At 36.4% G+C, this 22,340-nt stretch overlaps 1 protein-coding gene across 3 annotated transcripts in view; it reads right to left on the bottom strand.

Annotated features, from left to right (window-relative positions):
* RPS6KB1 (ribosomal protein S6 kinase B1) overlaps positions 1-22,340 on the bottom strand; it is a 39,334-nt gene that overhangs the window by 5,596 nt on the left and 11,398 nt on the right. For all 3 annotated transcript variants that reach the window (XM_004377849.1, XM_023732700.1, XM_023732699.1), the window contains exons 4-13: positions 21,837-21,905; positions 13,339-13,486; positions 11,212-11,269; positions 9,680-9,780; positions 7,564-7,654; positions 7,290-7,380; positions 6,653-6,760; positions 6,304-6,366; positions 6,049-6,126; positions 2,571-2,678 (exon numbers count right to left, since the gene is read on the bottom strand). In XM_004377849.1, coding sequence (XP_004377906.1) covers positions 2,571-2,678; positions 6,049-6,126; positions 6,304-6,366; positions 6,653-6,760; positions 7,290-7,380; positions 7,564-7,654; positions 9,680-9,780; positions 11,212-11,269; positions 13,339-13,486; positions 21,837-21,905 — 915 coding nt within the window. The remainder of the gene's footprint in view (positions 1-2,570; positions 2,679-6,048; positions 6,127-6,303; positions 6,367-6,652; positions 6,761-7,289; positions 7,381-7,563; positions 7,655-9,679; positions 9,781-11,211; positions 11,270-13,338; positions 13,487-21,836; positions 21,906-22,340) is intronic.

Genomic DNA, 22,340 nt, shown 5'->3' on the forward strand with positions numbered 1-22,340 from the left:
CAGTATTGTGTGATTGTCCACTATTTTGTCATCTGATATGATTTTCCTATGTGTTGTAAATCCTACCTCTATGATGTTAATGAGGCAGGATTAGAAGCAGTTATGTTAATGAGGTAGGACTCAATCTACAGGTATAGGTTATGTCTTAAGTCAGTCTCTTTTGAGATATAAAATAAGTGAGTAGAGAGACAGGGGGACCTCATACCACCAAAAAAGCAGTGCCAGGGGCAGAGCGTGTCCTTTGGACCCGGGTCCCTGCACTGAGAAGCTCCTAGACCAGGGGAACATTGATGATAAAGACCCTCCTCCAGAGCCAACAGAGAAAGCCTTCCTCTGGAGCTGATGCCCTGAATTTGGACTTCTAGCCTACTAGACTGTGAAAAAATAAACTTCTGTTTGTTGAAGCCATCCACCTGTGATACTTCTGTTATAGCAGCACCAGATAACTAAGACACGTGGCATGTGTGATCTTTCAGGTTTTTTATGTCAACGATTGGACGTAATTTGGTATTTTCTTAATAAGGGTCAGCATTACAAAAACTATCAATTATAATACGCAAAAGTACAGTTTTGTTAGCTTTAGCGTTCTCTCTCACCGAATTTTTGTTTCTTGCTGTTAAGCTACCAGCTATCATTTCTCTTGCTGTCACTATTCATCCCTTTAATAGTCCACCCCATCTTCCTCTTCAAATTTATTATTCTAGTTATGTATGAGCTCAGCATTACAATTTCCATGGTCACTATGAGTTATAGTAAATAAGACTGAATAAGGCTCTGGGTGAAGTCCTGAAGAGTGAGGTGCAATTCTGTAGTGCATATGCTTTGTGAGTTATATGTGGACCTCAGAGGATATTTCCCCATGTCTTCTAGTGGGTTAAAGCTGTAACTACCAAGAGGACGAGGCTGTTCCTTAATCATGTTTGAATTTCTTCTCATTCTGTATATGGAGCATGACAATAGGAATTTAAATTTTCTTGAACTAAAGTTGCTAGAACCACAATCTTCAAGTAAGTGGGATGTTACTATTTCTGTTAATCTTTAAAGAGATTCACTTTATATACAGAATTCTACATAAGACCTAACAAGCGAGTTCTTGGGTCTACTAGTTAGCCAATTTAAGTAATTATGAAAAGCTCAATAATAATTTAACTGGCAATGAAAGCTTAACTGTATAACTTTTGCCACCACAACTTTGTATTTCTTTGTAGCTGGTTAAAATGCTTCTAGACTGTTTTTATGGGGGAAAAAATCATCAAACTAGTTGGAACTCTGCAATGCCCAACTGAGGTAAAAAGGTCTCCCTGTTAAATCAGTTTTTTGAGTGTAAATTCCACATCAGTAATACACAAGAGAAAAAGAGAAAGCAATGCCATAATCAAAGCCATTCATGCCTGCTTTCCTAACTGCGCGTGAGGGATTTTACTAAGGGAACTACGGTGACATTGTATCTTGTACACATCAAACTTAAATGAATTTAACTACATGCACTCATTCTTTCATCTCTTACGTAATTAAAATTGTAAAATTATATTTTGCATAAATGTTCTATTCTTATATATTACTGTGTAATCATACGTTTATACAATTATTCCTATTCAGTGTTATTTACTTAAAACTTTATTGTACTCTGGTGCTTTAAGGGTAATTTTGAGTATACACAATTTTTACATTCATGCTAACTTTAAAACTTATCTCCTTCCATTAGATACAACATTACTGTGTGTTATACTGTGAGTAGTATGAACTAGAAGTTCGAGAATGAAGTTAGTAATGCTTCTGTGGCAAATCCAGTGAACTCAGAAACAAAATAAATAGGGAAAAAAATACCCAAAGGATTACTTTTCCCAGAAGATTATTCCATTCTCCCTAGAGATAGTCCAAAAGAAATGACAAAACAAAAGACACATTATGAGGTGGATGTTCATGTGAGACATAAGCCTAGCAATAAAAATAAATGTAAGAAATGATACTTGGGCAAAATAATATGCCCATCTGATATAAAGCTATCATTTTTGCTGATCAACATCTTGAAAACTTGGCTTTTCAATCTGTGAAAATAAGCTATAAATCCAAACAGATGCTTCTACAATGAGAATTAATTTATTTACTATCACACATGAACGAATATATTTTGATATCAAATACTGACAATTAAGCAGGCTAAAAGTCCCCTAGCAGACTTATCTTAAGAATACCATAAATCTGTAGCTGTTTCAAGAATTAAACAGTTAAAAAACAGAGAGCTCCTCTTCCCCCACTGCTATGGCAGGGTGGTTTTTGGTTAAGGTCCTGAGCCAAACATGCTAAGTCAGTAGCCCAACTAAAAAGGAATCATATACTCCAAAGAATCATAAACACCTACTCTGATTGCTAAAATGTAGTGTTGGATCATGAAAATCAATTTTGTAGGTACCAGTGGTTAAGGGGGTGGTTTTAAAAAACAAACAAAACAAAACACCTCAGGTTACTTATATGAACTACAAAGCAAGCAAGCTGATTTCTCTTATGAAAAGGCCCAACCTCACACTAGATTTTCCCATAGCTACACAGAAATCCTTTCTTTCACTTACCAGAAAAACCTGGTTGGCACTTTCACTGAGAGTTGAGTCATCTGGGCTGTCAACAGGTGTCTGACGTGTAAACTTTGAATCAAACTGACTCACATCCTCTTCAGATTGCTTTATAAAAACAAAATGATTAGAAAATAATTAATGGTCTACATTAAGCATATCAATCAAATGCATTGCATGCATTACAGAAAGCTCTAGATAGAGCTCTTTCATATGGTTTGGCTGTAATGAAGTATCAAAACAGTCTTAGCAGGCACATACTGAAAAATAAACGCTGGTGGACAGTATTTAGGGTCAATTTACATCTTCAAATGTTAAATATGCATTAAAATAGATTTTAGTACACAGTATCATTCCTATTAAAAATATGAATATCAAATTTCCCTCCTCATAAAGTTTCATTTTCCTAGTCTACTGGCTAAATCTCTTTTTGGAGAAAATTTGCTCATGTGGCCACTGCAGGTCTGCAACAAACCTATGAAAACCACTGAAGCAAAATTATAACACAAATCACATTTGTAAGATGCTACAGTTAAAGTTTCTTCCCTTATTTCATTCATTTAGATTTCATTCATTTAGCTTTTTCCAGGTGCAAAAATAATATTCTAAATGAATATATTTTCTTGTGGAAGAATATTATCACCTAAATTCTATCTACCAGATTGGTTTCTTTAATTCCTTCTCTTTTTCTCAGTATATCTAGTTAGACTCTTGGGTCAGACACAGGAAATAAATACCAATTTGGAAAAACTAATTTAATACTAAAAAATTACCACATTAACCTTAGTCACAAAATAATCTACTGAATAAAACATTCAGGACATAAGAACAATGATCGACCCAGTAGTGCTGGGCACTCCTAGAGCCAGACTGTGATCTCTAAATTCCATTTCTCACTAGAAAGAATCAGGACTCCTTAGAGAAACGGCTGATTTCAGCTATGGGTAGGAAATATACAAGATGAGCACAAAATATCAGTTTCCTTGTTTTGCTCTCTGGTACAGCATCAGACTATTGTGGTCATGTCAAAAGGACTTAGGAACCAACATGAAGCAGTAGCCACTGTCCAAAGATGGGAAAAACTGAAGCATCAATAAAAACAACTGCAATATACTGAGATATAAATACACACACAAATGTTAAAATGCATGAATTGATAATGATATTAAAAAAAAATCAATTCATTGGTTAATTTCGGAAAATGCTAGGAAAATCATTATTTTGAAAACTGGAAAAAATCATTTATCCCACCTTTCCTGTGTGAACTGTACCTAGGTAACTAAGCAATTGATGAAAGAAGTTTCTACACAGAAGAATTCCAATGAATAAATAATGAGTATCAGTATTAGAATAAGACTATTTTAAAACCCCTAATAAAATGATGAAACTAGGCCAGAGTTTCTCAGCCTTGGCACCACTGACATTTTGGACTTGATAATTTTTTGTTGTAGGGGCTGCCCTGGCATTGTAGGATATTTAGCAGTATCTGTAGCCTCTACCCCCTGGATACCAACAGCACCTCTTCCCCAAGTTGTGACAACCAAAAATGTCTCTGGATATGGCCAAATGTCCTTTAGGGGGCAAAATCACCTCTGGTTGGAAAATCACTGATAGAGACAAGGTTCAATGATAGCTAACATCACTGGATGAAATATAACTACACATTATGCCTCTAGATCGAATTATACAACACCTAAAGTTTAATCTGAACTGGATCATGCCTCTAGATCTAACTACTAGGTTTTTGAAAATACAGGAACAGATGAACATAGTCGATGGCACCATACGGATAATGAGCAAAATCAAAATATGAGCAACTCCACAGGACAAACCATCCATTTCTTCAACAAATCCATGGGGTGGAGGGGGGGAATTGGAGGAGGAAATCTATAAATGAGAAGAGACTTAAAAGACATAGTAACCAAACTATGTATAGACTTTGATTTAATCCTTATTTAAACAAACAGGAAAGAAGGAAGAAAAACAATTGGGGAAATTGTCAACTTTTTAAGTGTGATGATGGCATGGTAGTTATGTTTATGTTCAAACAAGATGAGTTGATGATTTTGAAGCTGGGCAGTAGGTACATGAGGGTTAATTATTCTCCTTACAATTGTGTATGTTGAAATTTGAAAGCAAATTACCGTGTGCTCTAAGACAAATAATAACAATAATCATCATCACCCTCCTCCTCTTCTTCCTCCACTTACATCCCAAGAAATGAAAAAAGAAACTATATTTTCTCCAATTCTGAGGTGGGAGAAAGACAAGAAGTAACACACTAACTCATTTACTCATAAACACATATTCTATATTTTGAAGAAAAAATTACCAGAAAATCATCACCCCATCTGGAGCAAGGGAGAATGAAGAAAACCAAAGACACAAGGGAAAGATTAGTCCAAAGGACTAATGGACCACAACTACCTCAGCCTCCACCAGACTGAGTTCACCACAGCTAGATGGTGCCTGGCTACCCCTACCCACTGCTCTGACAGGGATCATAATAGAGAGTCCCAGACAGAGCTGGAGAAAAATGTAGAACAAAATTCTAAGTCACAAAAAAAGACCAGATTTACTGGTCTGACAGAGACTGGACAAACCCCGAGAATATGGCCCCTGGACACCCTTTTAGCTCAGTAATGAAGTCACTCCTGAGGTTCACCCTTCAGCCAAAGATAAGACAGGTCCACAAAACAAAATGAGACTAAAGGAGTACACCAGTCCAGGGGCAAGGACTAGAAGGCAGGAGGGGACAAGAAAGCTGGTAATAGGGAACCCAAGGTTGAGAAGGGGAGAGTGTTGACATGTCGTGGGGTTGGTAACCAATGTCACAAAACAGTATGTGTGCTAATTGTTTAATGAGAAGCTAGTTTGTTCTGTAAACTTTCATCTGAAGTACAATAATAAAAAAAAAAAATTACCAGAAAATCAAAATTTAAAAGGTGGTTGAATTAATTTTAAGCGAAGCAAAACAGAACACTCAACTACTTGAAGTATTTAAGTGTCACAGGCAACCAACGTTATATTAAAAAATAGTTAATACGTCAGTAACTGCTGCTGGCACTAGTTCTTGAAAAGACTGTACAGAATTAAGATTCTGACAAGAAGAGAGCAGGCCAAAGTTTTAACTTAATAAATATAATGCTTCAGACTGCTCTGAGCTTTTCTTAATCTAAAAAAGTACCAAACCAAACATCAAACCATTGCTGTCAAGTTGTTTCCAACTCATTGCAAGCAGACAGAGTAGAACCTCCCCATAAGGTTTCCGAGGCTGTAATCTCTATGAAAGCAGACTGCCACATCTTTCTCTCACGGAGCTGTTGGGGGGTTCGAACTGCCAACCTTTCAGTTAGTAGCACAGAGTTTTAACAACTGTGCCACAAGGACACACACACAAACACACACACACACACACACACACACACACACAAAAAGTACCAGGTCCCTCAAACTATATGCTTTCACGTATACCTACCAACAGAGGTTTAAAAGGGGGCTCCACTTTCCGAGCCAGTAGTTCTTCCCAGTTAATGTGTCTGAAGAATGGATGAGCCTAGAAAAAAAGAGCAGGAAGAAAAATCAAGGAAACAGACTTTACTGGATTGAGAAATTAACTGCTAAATCATAAATCACAAAATAAACTAAACTTATAAGCAACTACATACATCCCTCACAAATACATAAAATTAGCATTATCTTCCCCTAAAACATCAAATGTGCAAATCCCTACCTGAACTTCTCCAGCGTCCCCAGGACCAGCTCCAAGACGAGAAGCAGCATTTCTTTTTAGCAGCTTTAGAGAAGAAATAAATAAACTGATAACTTTAATCAAATTCATTTTTCTTTTTCTTGTTAGAGTTTGCTTGGGTACTTTGCCTCGAGAAAATACAATTTACTAATTACTACTAAATACTGTTTGGGAATTAAGAGAAAAGAAAATCTTTAAACAAATTTGTATTTTGCCTTCAAAAATTGCAGGCTTCTCTTGTTCAAGATCTGTGTATGATTCTGTATTCAAAATGTATGTTAAATTCTATCTAGCTAACTCCTAGCAGTTGAGGCCTACTTAAGAACTCTACCTTTTTAAGCAGATCTCTGGCTTCTTGTGTGAGGTAGGGAGGCAAATTGAGTTTACACTTGAGGATTTTGTCAATTGTTTTCTTTCTATTCTCCCCAGTGAATGGAGGCTAAGAGTAGAAGAGAATGAAAAAGAATTAGCACATAAAAAAACAAATTTTAAAAACACATTATACCATTCCTGAATTAGTCAATTATATATGGAAATAAGAAATGTATGCTGTGAAACAGGCTGACTACTAAAGACTTGTAGTTTTTAAGCAGCGAGATAGAGCAAATAGCAAAGTCTTGGAAGGAAGCCTGGGTTTCCATCATTAACTTGCTGTATTATAAAGGGTGAGTCATGTGATTTTATGCATCAATTTCTCCATTTATAAAATAGGGGCAATATCTATTCTACATCTATTTCACAGGACTGCCATGACACAGATCATGTAAGTGAAAATATTTATAAAAGTATGGGATGCCATATAATCATAAGGCATTATTGGCATTAATTCTTCATAACAAATCATTGCGCTTTGAAAGTACTTTGTTTGGCAACATTCTAAATAAGCAGAGGGAAGGTCTCTTGCTATAGTGATTTAATAACCACTCAGCACAGACCATAATACATGCAGCTTTTAACTGTGCACCTACTGCTCCAGTCAGCATGTCATACATTAATGCTCCCAAACTCCACCAATCCACAGCACGATTATGGCCACTTCTCATCAAGATTTCAGGGGCCCTACAATGAGAAAAATAATATGCCTAAAAAATTCACCCACTTGCATATCACCTGAATTAGAATTTTAAAAACAATATATGGAGCCAAATGGTGCTTCATATAACTTAGCACATGATTACTTAAGCAGGTAAAAGTTAGCTATTACCCCCGAACCAGACATATTTATTTCAACACACAGCTCACATGTATTCTATTGTTCCACAAAAAGTGTGTGTGACTGTTCCATCATGAATAGATTCTTTGCATAGTCCAAAGTCTGTTAGTTTCACATGACCTACAATGAAAGATTACAACATGGTTATTCTGAGAATTCTAAATATGTGCAGTGTTTGAACATATCACATAAAACAATAATTTATCCTTCCACTTAACTTTTCCTGTCTTAAATTTTTTTGACGAGGTCAAGAACTAACAAGATGCCATTCACAGAATGAGATGTTAAATCTTTAAGGCTAGGGCAGAGTCATCTTTTGCTAATGACATGAACTAGTAAGGGGAAAATAAAGACAGAGAAATAAGTAAAACAGCTTGTTTAAGGCTTCACCTATAGCTAGGAAAAAAAAAAAAAAAAGGCACAATCTGGAACATTATACTAGCCTCAGTTATCCATATACCATTTTCTGTCCAAGAGCTCAAAACAGTTACAACCTCACACATCATTCTGTAGACATCTAAGAATCTACAGCTGCTACCAGCCCCCTAGATACCCTAGACGGATGGCTGCTCCTTTAGGGTGTGAGTGAGCTGCCTAGTCTACATAGCTTGGATGATTCAAGTATAAATCAAAGTGTCTGGAGCAGCATCACCTGTAGTCAAGGCTGAGACAGAGAAGTCCTGGGGGAAATTTTATTAGTTCTTGATGAAGTCTTGTTTAAGTATACAGACCCTACTAAATATACTTTTAAACAAAGGTATAACACTGTACTTCAGATATATAGCTTTTATCACCATGAACTGTGACTTAAGAGTTCTTAAAACACCTTAAAAAGTCACCTATAACAAGTTAGTTTATTCTGCCAAATGCTACCAGTTTAGACAAAGAAACTAAATTGCTATATGGCAAGGGACCATCTCGGATCCAGAAAGTGAAAAACTCACTACCTTACACAAAGAACATTTTAGTTCAGGTTTAGTTTTACTAAATTGTTATTAGATGTCCAGTGGTACAACAACCCCAGGTATCCCACTATTGCAGGTTCACTTCAAAGAAAAGAAAAGGCAATGACCCACTGATTCAAGTGTAAGTGTCTACTATACACTGACATAGAAGAAGAAATGTGATCTTTATTTTCAAAGAAGCACCTGACACATTAAAGCTTATAGGTCAGAAAGTTAACTCGTCACTGCCCAAATCTGTCCTTTGCCTTAATTCAGAATTACACAGAGGTGGGGGGAGGGCAACAGAACTAGGAGGGAGACACACAGATTCCCATAACATAGAACTTAAAGTTAAGTACATAATTTCTCCTTAAAAACATACAACGATTCAGAACATTATACTAGCCTCAGTTAACCAAATACCATTTTCTGTCCAAGAGTTCAAAACAGTTACTACCTCACGCATCATTGTGTAGACATCTAAGAACCTGCAGCTGCTACCAGCACCCCATATACCCTGGATTGATGGCTGCTTCTTTGGGGTGTGAGTGAACTGTGAAGGCTACACAACTAGATGATTCTAGCATAAACTGAACTGTCTGGAGCAGAATGGAGTTGTAGTCAAGGCTCACTCTGCTGTATCTATTGTTGCACAGGATACTAGTCTCACTGATGGTTATGTTTGTAGTGGCAAACAAACAGGAAGAATAAACTGATGCTCACTAAGCATTTTATTTCCAAGGCTGAATCAAATACTTTGGTTCAATTCCAATCCTGTCTTTTTTCCAGTATTAATAAAATTAATCATAAGAAGTATCACTTCTAATATTTACAACATATTTATCATTAAAGAAAACTCAATTCATATAGGTTAAGATTCAGTTTCCAATTTAGAGAACAAACCAAGACTGTGTTTGGGCTGGCTTTTGGATCATCACACTTTATGTAAGGATTTCAAAAGAATGACCAGCTATAAAAAGAAAGGATTAAATCAAAAAAGGCGGTTGAGTGGCCAATTATCGTCAACACCGTTTAATCTCATCAATCATTCAAGGACCTAAAGTATCACGATGCCATAAATTCTAAGAGAAAATGTATAATAATAGACAGATGAATATAGGGCTTTGAAAATGGCCATGACCTGTGTGGGAGGATTTTAAGATGATTATTTACTATAGAATTGTTTACGGTATATCTCCACCTTGGTGATTAAGCATGATATTCTCCGGCTTCAGGTCTCTGTAGATGATCCCCTTTTGATGTAAATGCCCCAAAGCCATGGAGATTTCTGCCAAGTAAAAGCTGGAAACAAAAGTGATTTAATAAAATTAAAAAGAGTCATCTACTCAAAGCAGCTTATGTATGGAGCAAAATTCCTTGAAAGAAACAGACATGCACCAAAGACCAAATTAGTGGGAGGCGGGTTTGGGAATGGGGGAAAGAGATGGCATAAATTGCTGCCCAAAGGCATAGAAACACTTGTTTCGCTCATTTTAGTGAAACTATAAAATGATTTATTTCATCTTTAGAACATACTGCTAAAATTGCAAAGTTCAGAATATGCCAAACTGTCACTGGTCATGTTTTGTTCTGTCTGTGCAGGCATTAGGCCAATAGTCATTGAGGTCAAAGCAAATTTCTCCCATCCACCCCCAATTTTAAAATCCCATAGGAAATAGGAATTGTTATTCACAGAGATCAAGTCTTGGTTTCGAAAGATATTTTATAACCTGATCCTTAGAAGCCCACTCATCCCTTACTTAATCCAGCTGCATATTTATATACAGCTTATGCCCACAGTATCTACCCCCCTCTTGCCAGCCAGCCCACAACTATAAACTGTGTGACACTCAAATTTATCTACCTCAAAAGAATAAAGGGCTGAGTCAACCCTGTCTGGATTCGAAAAGCACAAGCAATACTGGCTGCATAACAATGTTGCAATCCTGCAGATTACTCCAGGATGGAGAGGGAGTGTCCTAGAGGACTGAGGCAGTTTCACAGCCAGCACCACCACAAACAGCCTCCAACAGGGCTCAGAGAGCCTCCTCCAAAAAAGGGCACTTCATCCCTAAGGCTCTTAAATGCAGCTTCTGTGTTAGAAAAGGCCTGAAATCAAACAATGGAATGCAGTTTGGTAATTAAGATAGTAAAACATTAAAGTGTTGTTTTCTATTTAATTAATGTGTAGGATAAACTGATTTATTGTTACCCAATACTGTCACCTCACAAAAGGATGTGTCTGTTTTTAATTTGAAGCAAATGCTATTTAAGAAATATGAGAGTAGATCCCATCCTGGCCATATAATCAATCCACAGAGGATGTATGCAGGCTTCTCCCCTCCCTAAGACTGTGCCTTGGGAACTGGAAAGTCTGAAAAAAGAGATGATTTCTGATACTTTCCACCCTTCCACACAAAGTTGTACTGGAAAGTCCACTCACCCACAGCCAAGGCTTACCAATTCAGGGAAAGAAAGCCTCATTGAGAATGGTTCTGCTAGCAACAACTGGTGTGAAGAGTGCTCCACCCAAGGTCTGGGGGCGAAGGGATGATGTGACTTCCAAAAGCTGCCCAGTCCCAAAGCTGCTTCTCCCTCTTGAAGTCCTGAGTGACTGACTGGCCTCAGAACAATTTATTGAATCATGTGGCTGCCCAGTGTTCAGAATGAAGCTTTGCTTTTAATTATATGAATCATTACCTGAATCCATGCAACCATAAAAATTTCACTTACCAAGCTGTGTCTTCCATAAATATTCCCTCTCTTTCTAACTGCATAAATAGTTCTCCTCCTTTAAAGAAAAAGAAAATGCATTAGAAATAAAACAATCTTTATTCCCAAGCCACTTCTAATGAGAGGGTTTGTTCTTTCCTTCTAACCACAATTAAAAAACCAATAGCCCCTTAAAAATAAAACACAGGTCCCGAGATAACAGGTTTTAAAATTAAGTCCTCAGGATTCTATTTTTAGCACATTCTTATTCTTATGTGAAATATATAAGCTTAAAAATTAAAACTGGCTTGAAAACATCAAAATATTTGTAGATTCCAGACTCGAGTTTAAAAAAATGAACAAATCCTGAATAAAGTCTCCCTGACGTCTTACCCATAAGTGGACAAACATTAGTATACAATTAAACCAGCCTTGCAAATTAGGGAATCTCCATATTCCATATGTTTAGGACCTGTAAATAAACTGGATGAGACTACAAGAAATCTGGCAGCAGCCTTGTAAAAAGCATGGCACAACTGGAGTATCAAATTAAATAATGATAATAAAGAATTATATCCCACAGAATAATCTTAGATTTCATGAATCCACAGTGATGCAAATAAATCAATAGATAAATTAATTTTTTAAATGTAGGGGAAGGGAAAGTTCTTCCTTATAGTAGAATGCCAAGTAATAAATGGAGGAGGCATGATGGAATAAGAAAAATCGCTTGGCAACTAACATAGTTAATTGTTTCAGGCAATAATTAATGGGTGCTAAAACTGACTGTAAAGGTTCAATGAGAGATGAATATTTACATAGTCTCAAAGATTCTCTTCAAAAGATACTTATTAATTACAAAGGGAAAAACAGAAACTTTATCATGGAGAAAACTGGCAAATACTGCCTTATCCATGTGATCAAAGTTAACATCACTAGTAAAGGGATAAAGATATAATGTAACTCCTGATCGATGCACTGAGGACATAGTATCACTTGATTCTACCAAAAATGCGTGATGTTTCATGAGAAAACATCAGACAAATCGAAACTGATGCACACTGTACAAAATAACTGGCCTGTACTCTTCAAAATGTTAAAGTCATGAAAGACAAAGACTGAGGAACTTTTCCAGATTAAGGAGACTAAAGAGATATATTATTATGCATCAGTGTTAATTCTCTAATTTTTATAATTGTAGCCACACAATTATGTAAGACAACGTCCTTGATTTTAGAAAATATATACTGAAGTATTTCAGTGTATAGGGAAATCATGCCTACAACTCTCTCTCAAACAGTTCGGAAAAACCTATGTGTGTGTGCTGTATGTATATGTACACACATATATACATACATACTTATACACAGAGACAGGAAGAGAAAGGATAAAGAAAAACTAATGTGGTAAAATGATAATATTTGGGGAACGTAGGTGAAAGGTATATGGGAATTCTTTGTACTATTCTTTTTGTGTAAGTCTAAAATTACACCAAAATAAAAAGTTAAAAGAAAAAAATGGCAACATTCACAAAAAAGTTACTAAATTCTGCAGTTTTCTGTTCCATTTACAGCTATTGTGAAATTCCTGTTTCTCAGAAAGCTCCAGTGTGTTTGTTGGAAAGATACCTGTAACCTATAAATAACATAGAGAGTAACAGGTTCCTAGGAGGTGGGAAGCACTAGAATATGTGGACAATTCTCAATGTAAACTACATGCCCTACCAACGAGGCTACATTAAACCAACAGTTGTTCAGTTTAAAGATGCAACTGCAGTATCTTAAACAACACTCTCAATAAGGTTTTCCATTTCAGTGTAGGAAGGAATACTTTGACGGTTTTATTTGAATTATAATAGCTTATTCCTCCTAGAGTCCATCTGATGGCTCTCCATCAATTGTTTTTATTTTGTTAAGTGATGACAATAGGATTAAGATACAATTTTACACATAAAATCTTTAAAGTTTCGTTCATATTTATCTGCGAACAGAAACCTGGTTCACATTTTATTTCTTATTTAAATGTATTCATCAGTTTTAAGAAGAATTTGATCACACTGGGAGAAGAAAATTTTTCCATTGGAAGATAATATTTTGACCCAGTTTCTGGAGCAAATGCAAATAATTATACCAAACTATGTGTACTGACCGCTGAGATACTCAAGGATGAGGTAGAGTTTTCCACCAGTCTGAAAGGCATAAATTAAATCCACAATGAAGGGATGTTTTACTTCCTCCAGAATATTCCGTTCTGCTTTTGTATGAGCTGTATCTTTAGCATTTCTTACTATCATTGCCTAAAAGAAAACAGATGATCTATAACAACAAAATAGTAGACATTTTTATTCTACAGTAACTGGGAAATCTATTTTGTGCTTTTCTTGCCAGTACTGAATTATTAATCATACTTTCCACAAGAAATTGAGATGGGTAATGGAAGATGTTCACTTCTTATACACATCTGGGCTGTTTGGTTTTTTTGCAAAGAATATTTAAATGAAAACCTAAAGATTCATATTTTTAATAATCTGTAAGTAGATCAAGTTTATTCATATATTCACTAACTGTTGAGTGTTTACTTGCTCCAGACTCCGTGCCAAGAAAGAAGAACGAACAGAAGTCCCTGGTCCATAGGAGCCCACAGTCTCGGGACAAGTCAATGGAGGTAAGCACATGATGCTATGGGTCAACAGGAGAACTGCATCTAACCCGGCAAGAAGCCTTCCTAGAGATATTGACACGTAACCTGCAGCTTGAAAAGTTATTAAGATGAAAGCTGAGGAGTAAAGAAGGCATTAGAGTGCAAACGAGGAATGATAGGACACGTCTGGGGAATCTATTAGTAGTTCAATATTGTCAGAAATAGAGATTAGGCTAGAGAAGTAGGCAGGGGTCAGGAAATGGAAAGCCTGGACATCTAGGCCAAGGAGTTTCAACTTTAGTTTAGGGGCAAAAGAGAAATGTTGAGGTGAATAATATGAATAACCTTTGGTTTTAAGAAAGTTCTAGTAGCAGTGTGGAGTTTTAGGGAAGTAATAAGACCAGTCAGGAGGCTCGTATAGTAAACTAAGCAAGAAATAAGACCTGTAATAAAGAAAATGAAGGTAGGAAAAAAATGAAAGGGTATAGGCACATCATTAGCATTTGCTGACTAACTAGATATAAGAAGAAATGATGATACCCTGGTTTCTGCTTAAGTAATAGGATAGATAATGGTACCAATGAATAACAGGAAACAGAAGAGAAGAAAAAAGTTTTAGGAAAATAATGCATTGTTTTGAACATGTTAAGTTTAATTTCTAGGAAGCTACTGATGGTAAACCTTCAGTAATATGAAAAAGCACATATACAAGGTTACTAGCTGCAACGTTATTTGTAAAAGTAAACATTGGACACAGTCCAAATGCCCATACCTAGGGTATTGGCTAAAAACCTACGGAATTTATGTATAAAGAAACTATAAAAAGAATGCAGAAGATCTCCATGAAAATAAGGTTCAAAAGAGCATATATAATACAGCAACATATACAGTATGCTACCTTTTGTGTAAGAAAGAAGTAAGAATACACACACATACATATCTGCTTATATCTGCAAAAATGAACACAAGATAAGCCAAAAAGGTAATGACATGGAAGGGTAGGAAAGGGAATGGAACTTCTAAGTATACTTTCTGAATAAAATCTCGATGGTTTTATCATCCATTTTCTTGGTTAAGTCAAATATAACTATTGTGATTATAAAATGGAGCTTTCTGACTTTTGAACTATGTTAATATTTTATACACTCTAAAAATAAGATGAAATCAGTAAAAATTGGAGAAATAAAATTGAATATGACAAAAATACATAAATGTAATTGCATATTACATTGATAACTTTACCACCAAACCAAACCCACTGCCGTCAAGTTGATTCTGACTCATAGCAACCCTACAGGACAGAGTAGAACTGCCCCACGGGGTTTCCAAGGAGCGGCTAGTAGATTCAAACTGCCAACCTTTTGGTTAGCAGCTGCAGCTCTTAACCACTGCACCACGAGGGCTCCAAGTTTACCACAGAAGGAGAAAAAAAGATATTTATGTAACTTCAGACTACACACCCTTAGTAGCCTATATGTAAGCATAAAAAGAATTGCAAAGAAATCTTCAACCATATTTAGTAAGTTTGTAGCTGATAGCAGTATTAGTATTATACTTCTCAAACTATTATGCATGTATTGTAAAACTCAGCATATGAGCAAATTCACCACTGATGTTACCAAGGTTTTCACTGTGGGAAAATGTAGATGCAAATATGGAATGAGGGAAGAGGAAGAAGAACCCTGTGGATCTGGAATGGAACTGGGGTATCAATATGAACTCATAATTAAAAAACAAAAACTTCCTGGCTATGTCCCCTGAAAGAGCCAGAAATAATGACACCTTAGCAGCAAGAAGCATAGCTATCACCCAGGTCTTGGTTTTTAAGTACCATTCTCTATCAAAAAGAATCCAGGGTTCCTTGGAGAAATGGATGATGCTAGGCCAGGGTCAGGGAAAGTATAAGGTAAACCTGGAACACTCTATTGTACCACAAAGTAAGGAAGTACTCAAAAAAGAATCCACAAGTCCATACTGACTCTTTAAAAAAAATTAAATTAAAAACCTACAATAATTCTATGTACTTTTGCCTTAATATAATGCTGAGAAATAAAACTGTTTTGCTGGGAAAAAAATTAAATTAAAAAAGTGAGTATGAAAGTTCTTCTTTTACAAACAACGCCACTAATATAGAAAAGGAGACAAAAACAGAAAAATCTCCATTTTATAATCACCATAGTAATATTTAATTTAGGCAAGAAACAACAGATGAAATCATTAGGTAAAAGATTATTAGAGGATAGGATATCCACAGTCTCTAAATATCATTCCCTAGATAACTTATTAATTACCAAGGTATAAAGGTACCTATACAATGGAGAAATCTGGCGGACACCATCATAACCAAGTAATTAAATTTAACCTTACCAAATAATGGGATTTAAGGACATAAAATGTCTCCTGAGCCTGTACACTGAGAATATAGTGGCACCTATGTAAGATTCCTGCAAAAAGTGTTTAACCTAAATTTGAATTTTAAAAGTTTTCATAAGAAAACAATGAAACAAAACCAAATTCAGAAACAGTCTGTCAAACAACCGGCCTGAACCCTTCAAAAATGTCAATGTCATGAAAAAAGAGGGCTGGAATGGTTCTAGAGAAATGGACACTAAAGAGACATGACAACTAAATGCAATGTTTGATATGAGACTGAATAATGGATATTAAAAACAGAATAAAACGGCTACACAGGCTATTACACCTGGAGAAGTTTACATATGGACTATGTATTAGAAAACAGTACTTTCTGTCAGTGTTAAATTCCCAAGTGTGATACCTGTACTACGGTTATGTATGAGACTGTGCTTATTCTCAGGAGATAAATACTGAAGAACTTAGGGGCAAAATGCCATGATGTTTGCAACTAAATCTCAAATTGTACAGCAAGAAAAAATACACACACACACATCAAGAGAAACAAAGAAAATACAGCAAAATATTAACACTGTATTATTCCCACAACTTTTTGGGAAGTTTAAAAAATCTCAAAGATAACGTTATTTTTGCACCTTCTTGGAAGGTTTAAATTTTTAAAAATAAGCAATTGGGAAGAAGTCTGAGAAGCCAGGGCCTAAGAGATAAGATAAAAAATTAGTAAAGTGAAATCATAGAAGTCAAGGGAGCAGAGTTTCAAAATGCTGCAGTCAATAGCTTCAATGCAACAGAGAGGTAAATTAAGAATGGACTAAGTACGGATGGAGCAGGAGAAAGGTAAGAAGACCAGACTTAATGTTCTGAGACTAGAGGAACCCCGGAAAGCATGGTCCCTGGATTCTCTATCAGCCCAGAACTAGAACAATTTTCGAAGCCAACTCTTCAGACAGGGATTGGACTGGACTGTGGGACAAAAAGTGATACTCGTGAGGAGTGTGCCTCTTAGCTTAACTAGATACAAGAGACTAAACAGGCAGCTTCTGTCTGGAGATGAGATGGGAAGGCAGAGAGGGTTAGGAGCTGGCTGAATGGACACGGGGAATCAGGGGTGGAAGAGAGAAGTGTGCTGTCACAGTATGGGAAGAGCAATTAGGGTTACATAAGAATGTATGTATAAATTTTTGTATGGGAAAAAATTTTAAAAAAAAGAATAGACTAAGTAAAGGCCATTGGATGAAGCAATTAGAAGTTCAGTGTTGACTTAGGAGACAAGAGTCTCACTGAAATAGTAGAGTCATACGTCAAAATACAGTGAGTGAAGAAAAGAATAAAACATAAGACGAGATGGTAATGTGGACTACACTTCTCTCAAGAAGTTCAGCTATGAAGAGGCCAAGAGGGTGGTAGCTATAGGAGATCTCGAGTGAAGAATTTGTTTTGCTAAATATGGCAGAGACTTGAACATATTTAAAGAAAAAAATCAGAACACAGGATAGAAAAAGAGAGGATAAGTGACAGAGCACAGTACTGAATAGGAAGGGTAGGATTCAAAGCATAAAGAGAGGGATTAGCCATGGAAAGAAGGGGGAACCATCTTCCACTAAGACCAGACAGAAGGAAGTAAAGACAGGTGAAAATATAGATTAACATGGTACTGGGGGTAGGGACTGGAAAAGGAAGTTGAGGACAATCAGATCTGATGGTCTGAAAATACTATGTCAAGTAGGAAGAGAGGCAGTCTGCTAAAAGTAGAGGGACTGATAGGAAAGGCTCTAAATGGTTACAGAGAATGGAAGAAGTTGTTTAGGGACAGGTAGGAAAAAATTGTAAGTACTGAGGGCCTAAACAGGGACCATGAATTTGTACTGACAGAAACCTAGAGGTTTGTGTGATTTCTGCCAGCAGTGCTGAGTAGCTCAGATAAAAAATAAAGGAGCACTAACAACTAAATTGATTCAGATTAGGACTTTCCAGAACATAAGGTCAATGGGCTAGCAAGTAACTAAAGTGCTAGATTATGCTGATTAGGCTGGATTCCGAATACAGGCAGTCCCCGGGTTACTAATGAGATCTGTTCCTAAGTGTGTCCTTTAGGTTGAATTTGTAGGTTCAGTCGGGACAGGTGCATACGGTTCTTGTTTAGTCTTACTTTAGTGCAAGTAAAGGCTCGAAGCCTTTTCAATGATGTAAAAGCTGCACGTGCAACAAGTGAAGGTGATTGTGATGAAGAATTTGTTGCTAGTAGGGGATGGATCGATCATTTCAAAGTGAGGGCAAATTTACATAACATTAAAGGGCAAGTATGACTGTAAGTCAAGTCGGAGGTTCGTAAGGAGGTTCTGAACCTAGGGACTTACTGTAAAGTGAAACAAGAAGAGGGCTAAGAACTTAGGGGAAAAAAATGGAGAGGTCAAAGGACTAAAGGGCTTAGGGCAAAAGACCAGGCATTGTGGGACTAGAAAAGTCAGAAAGTTACTGTTCTATTAAAGGCCATTACTTCAGAGATATAGGATATAGCCAAGAGAGCTGGCGAAGAAAGCAGAATGGAAGTTAAAGCTGATGGAGTTGAGATCATCAAGGAATTAGAAGGCTAAGCTATGGATTACCCATTCAATGTAAGAATAGTGAAGACATTCAGGATGACAAGGCTTGAGGAGGGGCAAGGAAAGACTGAACTAGGTATTCTAGTCTCCATAAATTTGAAGGGGAAACCAGGAGATGGTAGATAACAGGTGAGAGGAGAGAGCTGTATAGGCTTAAAACTCAACAGAAAAAGGGCTGTGACTAAACGGTAGAAGAGTAATTGTTAAGAATAAGCTTATAAGTTCTTCCCTTGGAATATACAGTAATCAAAGTGAGGGGCAGAAACTACATTTGTCTCAGATGCTAAATCCTAGTATTTAACATAATGTCTAGCACACAGTATCCTCTCAATTGGTTCAGTGAAAGGGACGGAAGTATGTCCAATCTATGACCTAAAAGTCTTTGGCTAAGGGTTCTAAAATTTATAGTGTGGGGGAACTAATGCCATGGGCAGTGCTTCCAGAGTACTTCTTTTGTTGTTGTTGCAACTGATAGGGTAGGGAAATGGTTGTTGGGAATAGTCTTTTTTTCAACATTCTACCATGAGCAAATACCCAAATGGGACCATTCCTATAAGGAGTTAAACAGTCCCAGGAGAACTGCTATAACCCAGACTTAATGTCCAGGTACAAACAACTACCTTGAGATAAGGAACACCTGGCTCTTCTCTGATTTCATCTTTAAGGCTGAGAAGAGATATACTCTTACTCAATACTATGGATAGGGGTTAGGGGGAGGGGAGTGGGGAACGCTAGGGTTTAGTACTCTACTTCCAGGATAATAAAATCAAAAGGAGGAAACTCAAAGGGAGTCCTAGAGATTAAGGAATTAAAACCCTGGACTTAACTTAGCTATGCATCCTCTTCACTTTCATTATTTTTGCTATAAGCTTGTTTTCAGGGACAGCAAAGAGGAAATGAGACAGAATGTGATTCTCTTGCCAGGCTTAAGGAAACAAGAACCCTGAGAGTGGGAAGGAATGGTAACCAAGCAAAAGGAGACGCAAGCAGGTTAGGTCTTGGAAGCCTGGCCCAAAAAAGAAGCCTGACTCTTAACAATAATTGTCTACAACTTTCCCAATACCCCACCCACACCCACCATCAGTAAGGAAAGAAAAAAAACCAAAAAACCCAACACATTCTTTATTAAAGATCCCTATGGCAGAAACACATTTCACTCAAGGTGTAATTATGACTAACATGGTCTGCCCTGATTATCAGGCATGAGTAAGCAACATATCAAAAGGAATGGATTACTGTAAGAATCTTGACCAGTACTTCTTTTAACATTTCTACGATAAACATTATTATACTGTCTCCAATTCTACACTTAACATGCTTTACAGATTAAAAAAAAAAAAAATCATGAATTGTAAAAGATTCCAATGGTAAAGCCAAACAGCAGATATTAATCCTGATTTACTGACACAGTTCAGAATTCAGAACTAAAGTTCAGAATACCAAAATGGCTTTTTTAAGGTCATCATCAATAAAGTTGTGCTCATGATATTTCAATCTTGACTTTTACATTGGGGAGTCATTTGTACTGCCTGAGTGAAAAACAGGAAGAAGATAAGAAGCAAAGTATTACAAAATCTATAATTTAACAACTACAACAACAAAAGTCATTTTGCTGATCTTTTAATGTAGTTCCCTACCAGAACATTTATTTTAAGATAGTGGAATCTTTTCAGAAATCAGTCCCCAACAACAAGAACAAGAAACTGAACATACACAATTCATCTTCAATAAAACTAGGAGACAAGTATAATTCCACACCTCAAAAGATGACGACTGAGCAGGGAGAAAGCAAGAAAATGTCCCAGAAGTGAAAGACAAACTTTAAGACTGAAGAGTAAAACTAAACAAATAAAAAAAAAAATTGGAACATCAGGAATAAAGAAAAAACTTTAAATATTTTCAGAGAAAATCAGGTCATGTGTAAAGGACTGAGAATCAGAACGGCAAAGGATTTCTCAACACAAACACTCAAAGGTAGAAGAAAATGTAGCAAAATTCTAAGCGAAACTGATTTTCAACTTCAAAACCTATACCCAAACAATAAAACAAGTATGTTGTTGTTATCTGCTGTCAGTTGGTTCCAACTCATGGAGACCCCATGTGTGCAGAGTAGAACTGCTCCATAAAGTATGCAAGGCTGTGACCTTTCAAAAGCAGACAGCCAGGCCTCTGCATGGGTCCAAACCGCCAACCTTTTGGGGCTAGCAGTTGAGGACTTAATGGTTTGTGCCACTAGAGATTCTAAAACAAGTATAAGGATATAATAAAGAAATGCAATAATAAAGATATGCAATATTTTTTAAAAAGTTTACCTTCACATACTCTTTCTTAGGAAACCAATAGTAGATGATCACTAAAACAAAGGAACAAAGGCATAAACTAAGAAAACGGAAGATATGAGATCCAGGAAACAAAAGATCCAACACTGAAGGAGCCAAAAGGAGTCGAAGGATTGTGGTGAAGGGAGATTTCAGTAATGACAGCTATGCAACATGCCTAGAAAGCTACCAGTCCACATGGGAACAAGGGCATAGAAGATTTCTAAAGGGATGTCTCCAGGAAAATAATAGAATGGATAAATTATCTAATAAGTCTGACCATAGAACATTGGACTGAAAGGTGTTTTATAGAGCTGTTCGAAGACATGGAAAGACAATAGTACCGTTCAAAGAAAACTATGCAAAATGAGGGGATAAGAAGAAGGGAGGGAGGAGTAAAGAGATTAAAATTTTAACTATCATAATAGGAAGTCAATACATAATTCTAAAATTCCTGAGTTAAAAGATAGCAGTAATGCTTAATACTTAACTATGGAGACTAAAACAAAGAGCTAAAGAGTTACTACAGAGGGGAATTAAAAGCGCTCTACCCTCACCAAGCAGAAATTTAAAAATAATAATAACAGTAAGAAAACGTATTTCAATTATAATCGTGCTACAAGTGCATTTTTTGACAAGAGAATTTTAGGCCAAAATTTGATTTTATAGCAATTAAGGATATAGTGTGGACAAAAAGAGAGTGGGGAATCACCTTTTTAAGCACCTTCATTGCAAATATTTTCCCAGTATTTGCTCCTGTTACTTTTCGTACTTGAAAAACCTGGATAAAAAAAATACAAGTATTTGACTAAGTGTTATTAAAAGCAAAACTATGCCAGTCACATTCCCTGAACTCCTATTTATAAGAAACAAATGGTACAGTAGTTTATATTCTTGTAAAAACTAGCGCCATGAAGGTCCGTGTGCAAAAATGATCACCTAAGAGAGAAGACCCCATGAAAAGATTTAACAGTGAGTTCCACACAGCATGGGACGTTCCTGTTAGGTCTGCTGCCATCTGGTGGCAAAGATAGGCAGTGACCTCCTAATGATGAGCTATAATGGGGTTCTCAGAAGCGTATCACCAAACTGAAAAATTGTATTTCAGAAATTTCTCCCAGGGATACTACACATAAAACAACTTAATAATAGCTGACTTGAATTACTGTTAACCTATTCCTTAAAATGACTGGTTATAAAACATTTTCATGCAACA

The sequence above is a fragment of the Trichechus manatus genome, unplaced genomic scaffold (assembly GCF_000243295.1).
Source record: "Trichechus manatus latirostris isolate Lorelei unplaced genomic scaffold, TriManLat1.0 scaffold00054, whole genome shotgun sequence".
Taxonomy (NCBI): Eukaryota; Metazoa; Chordata; class Mammalia; order Sirenia; family Trichechidae; genus Trichechus; species Trichechus manatus.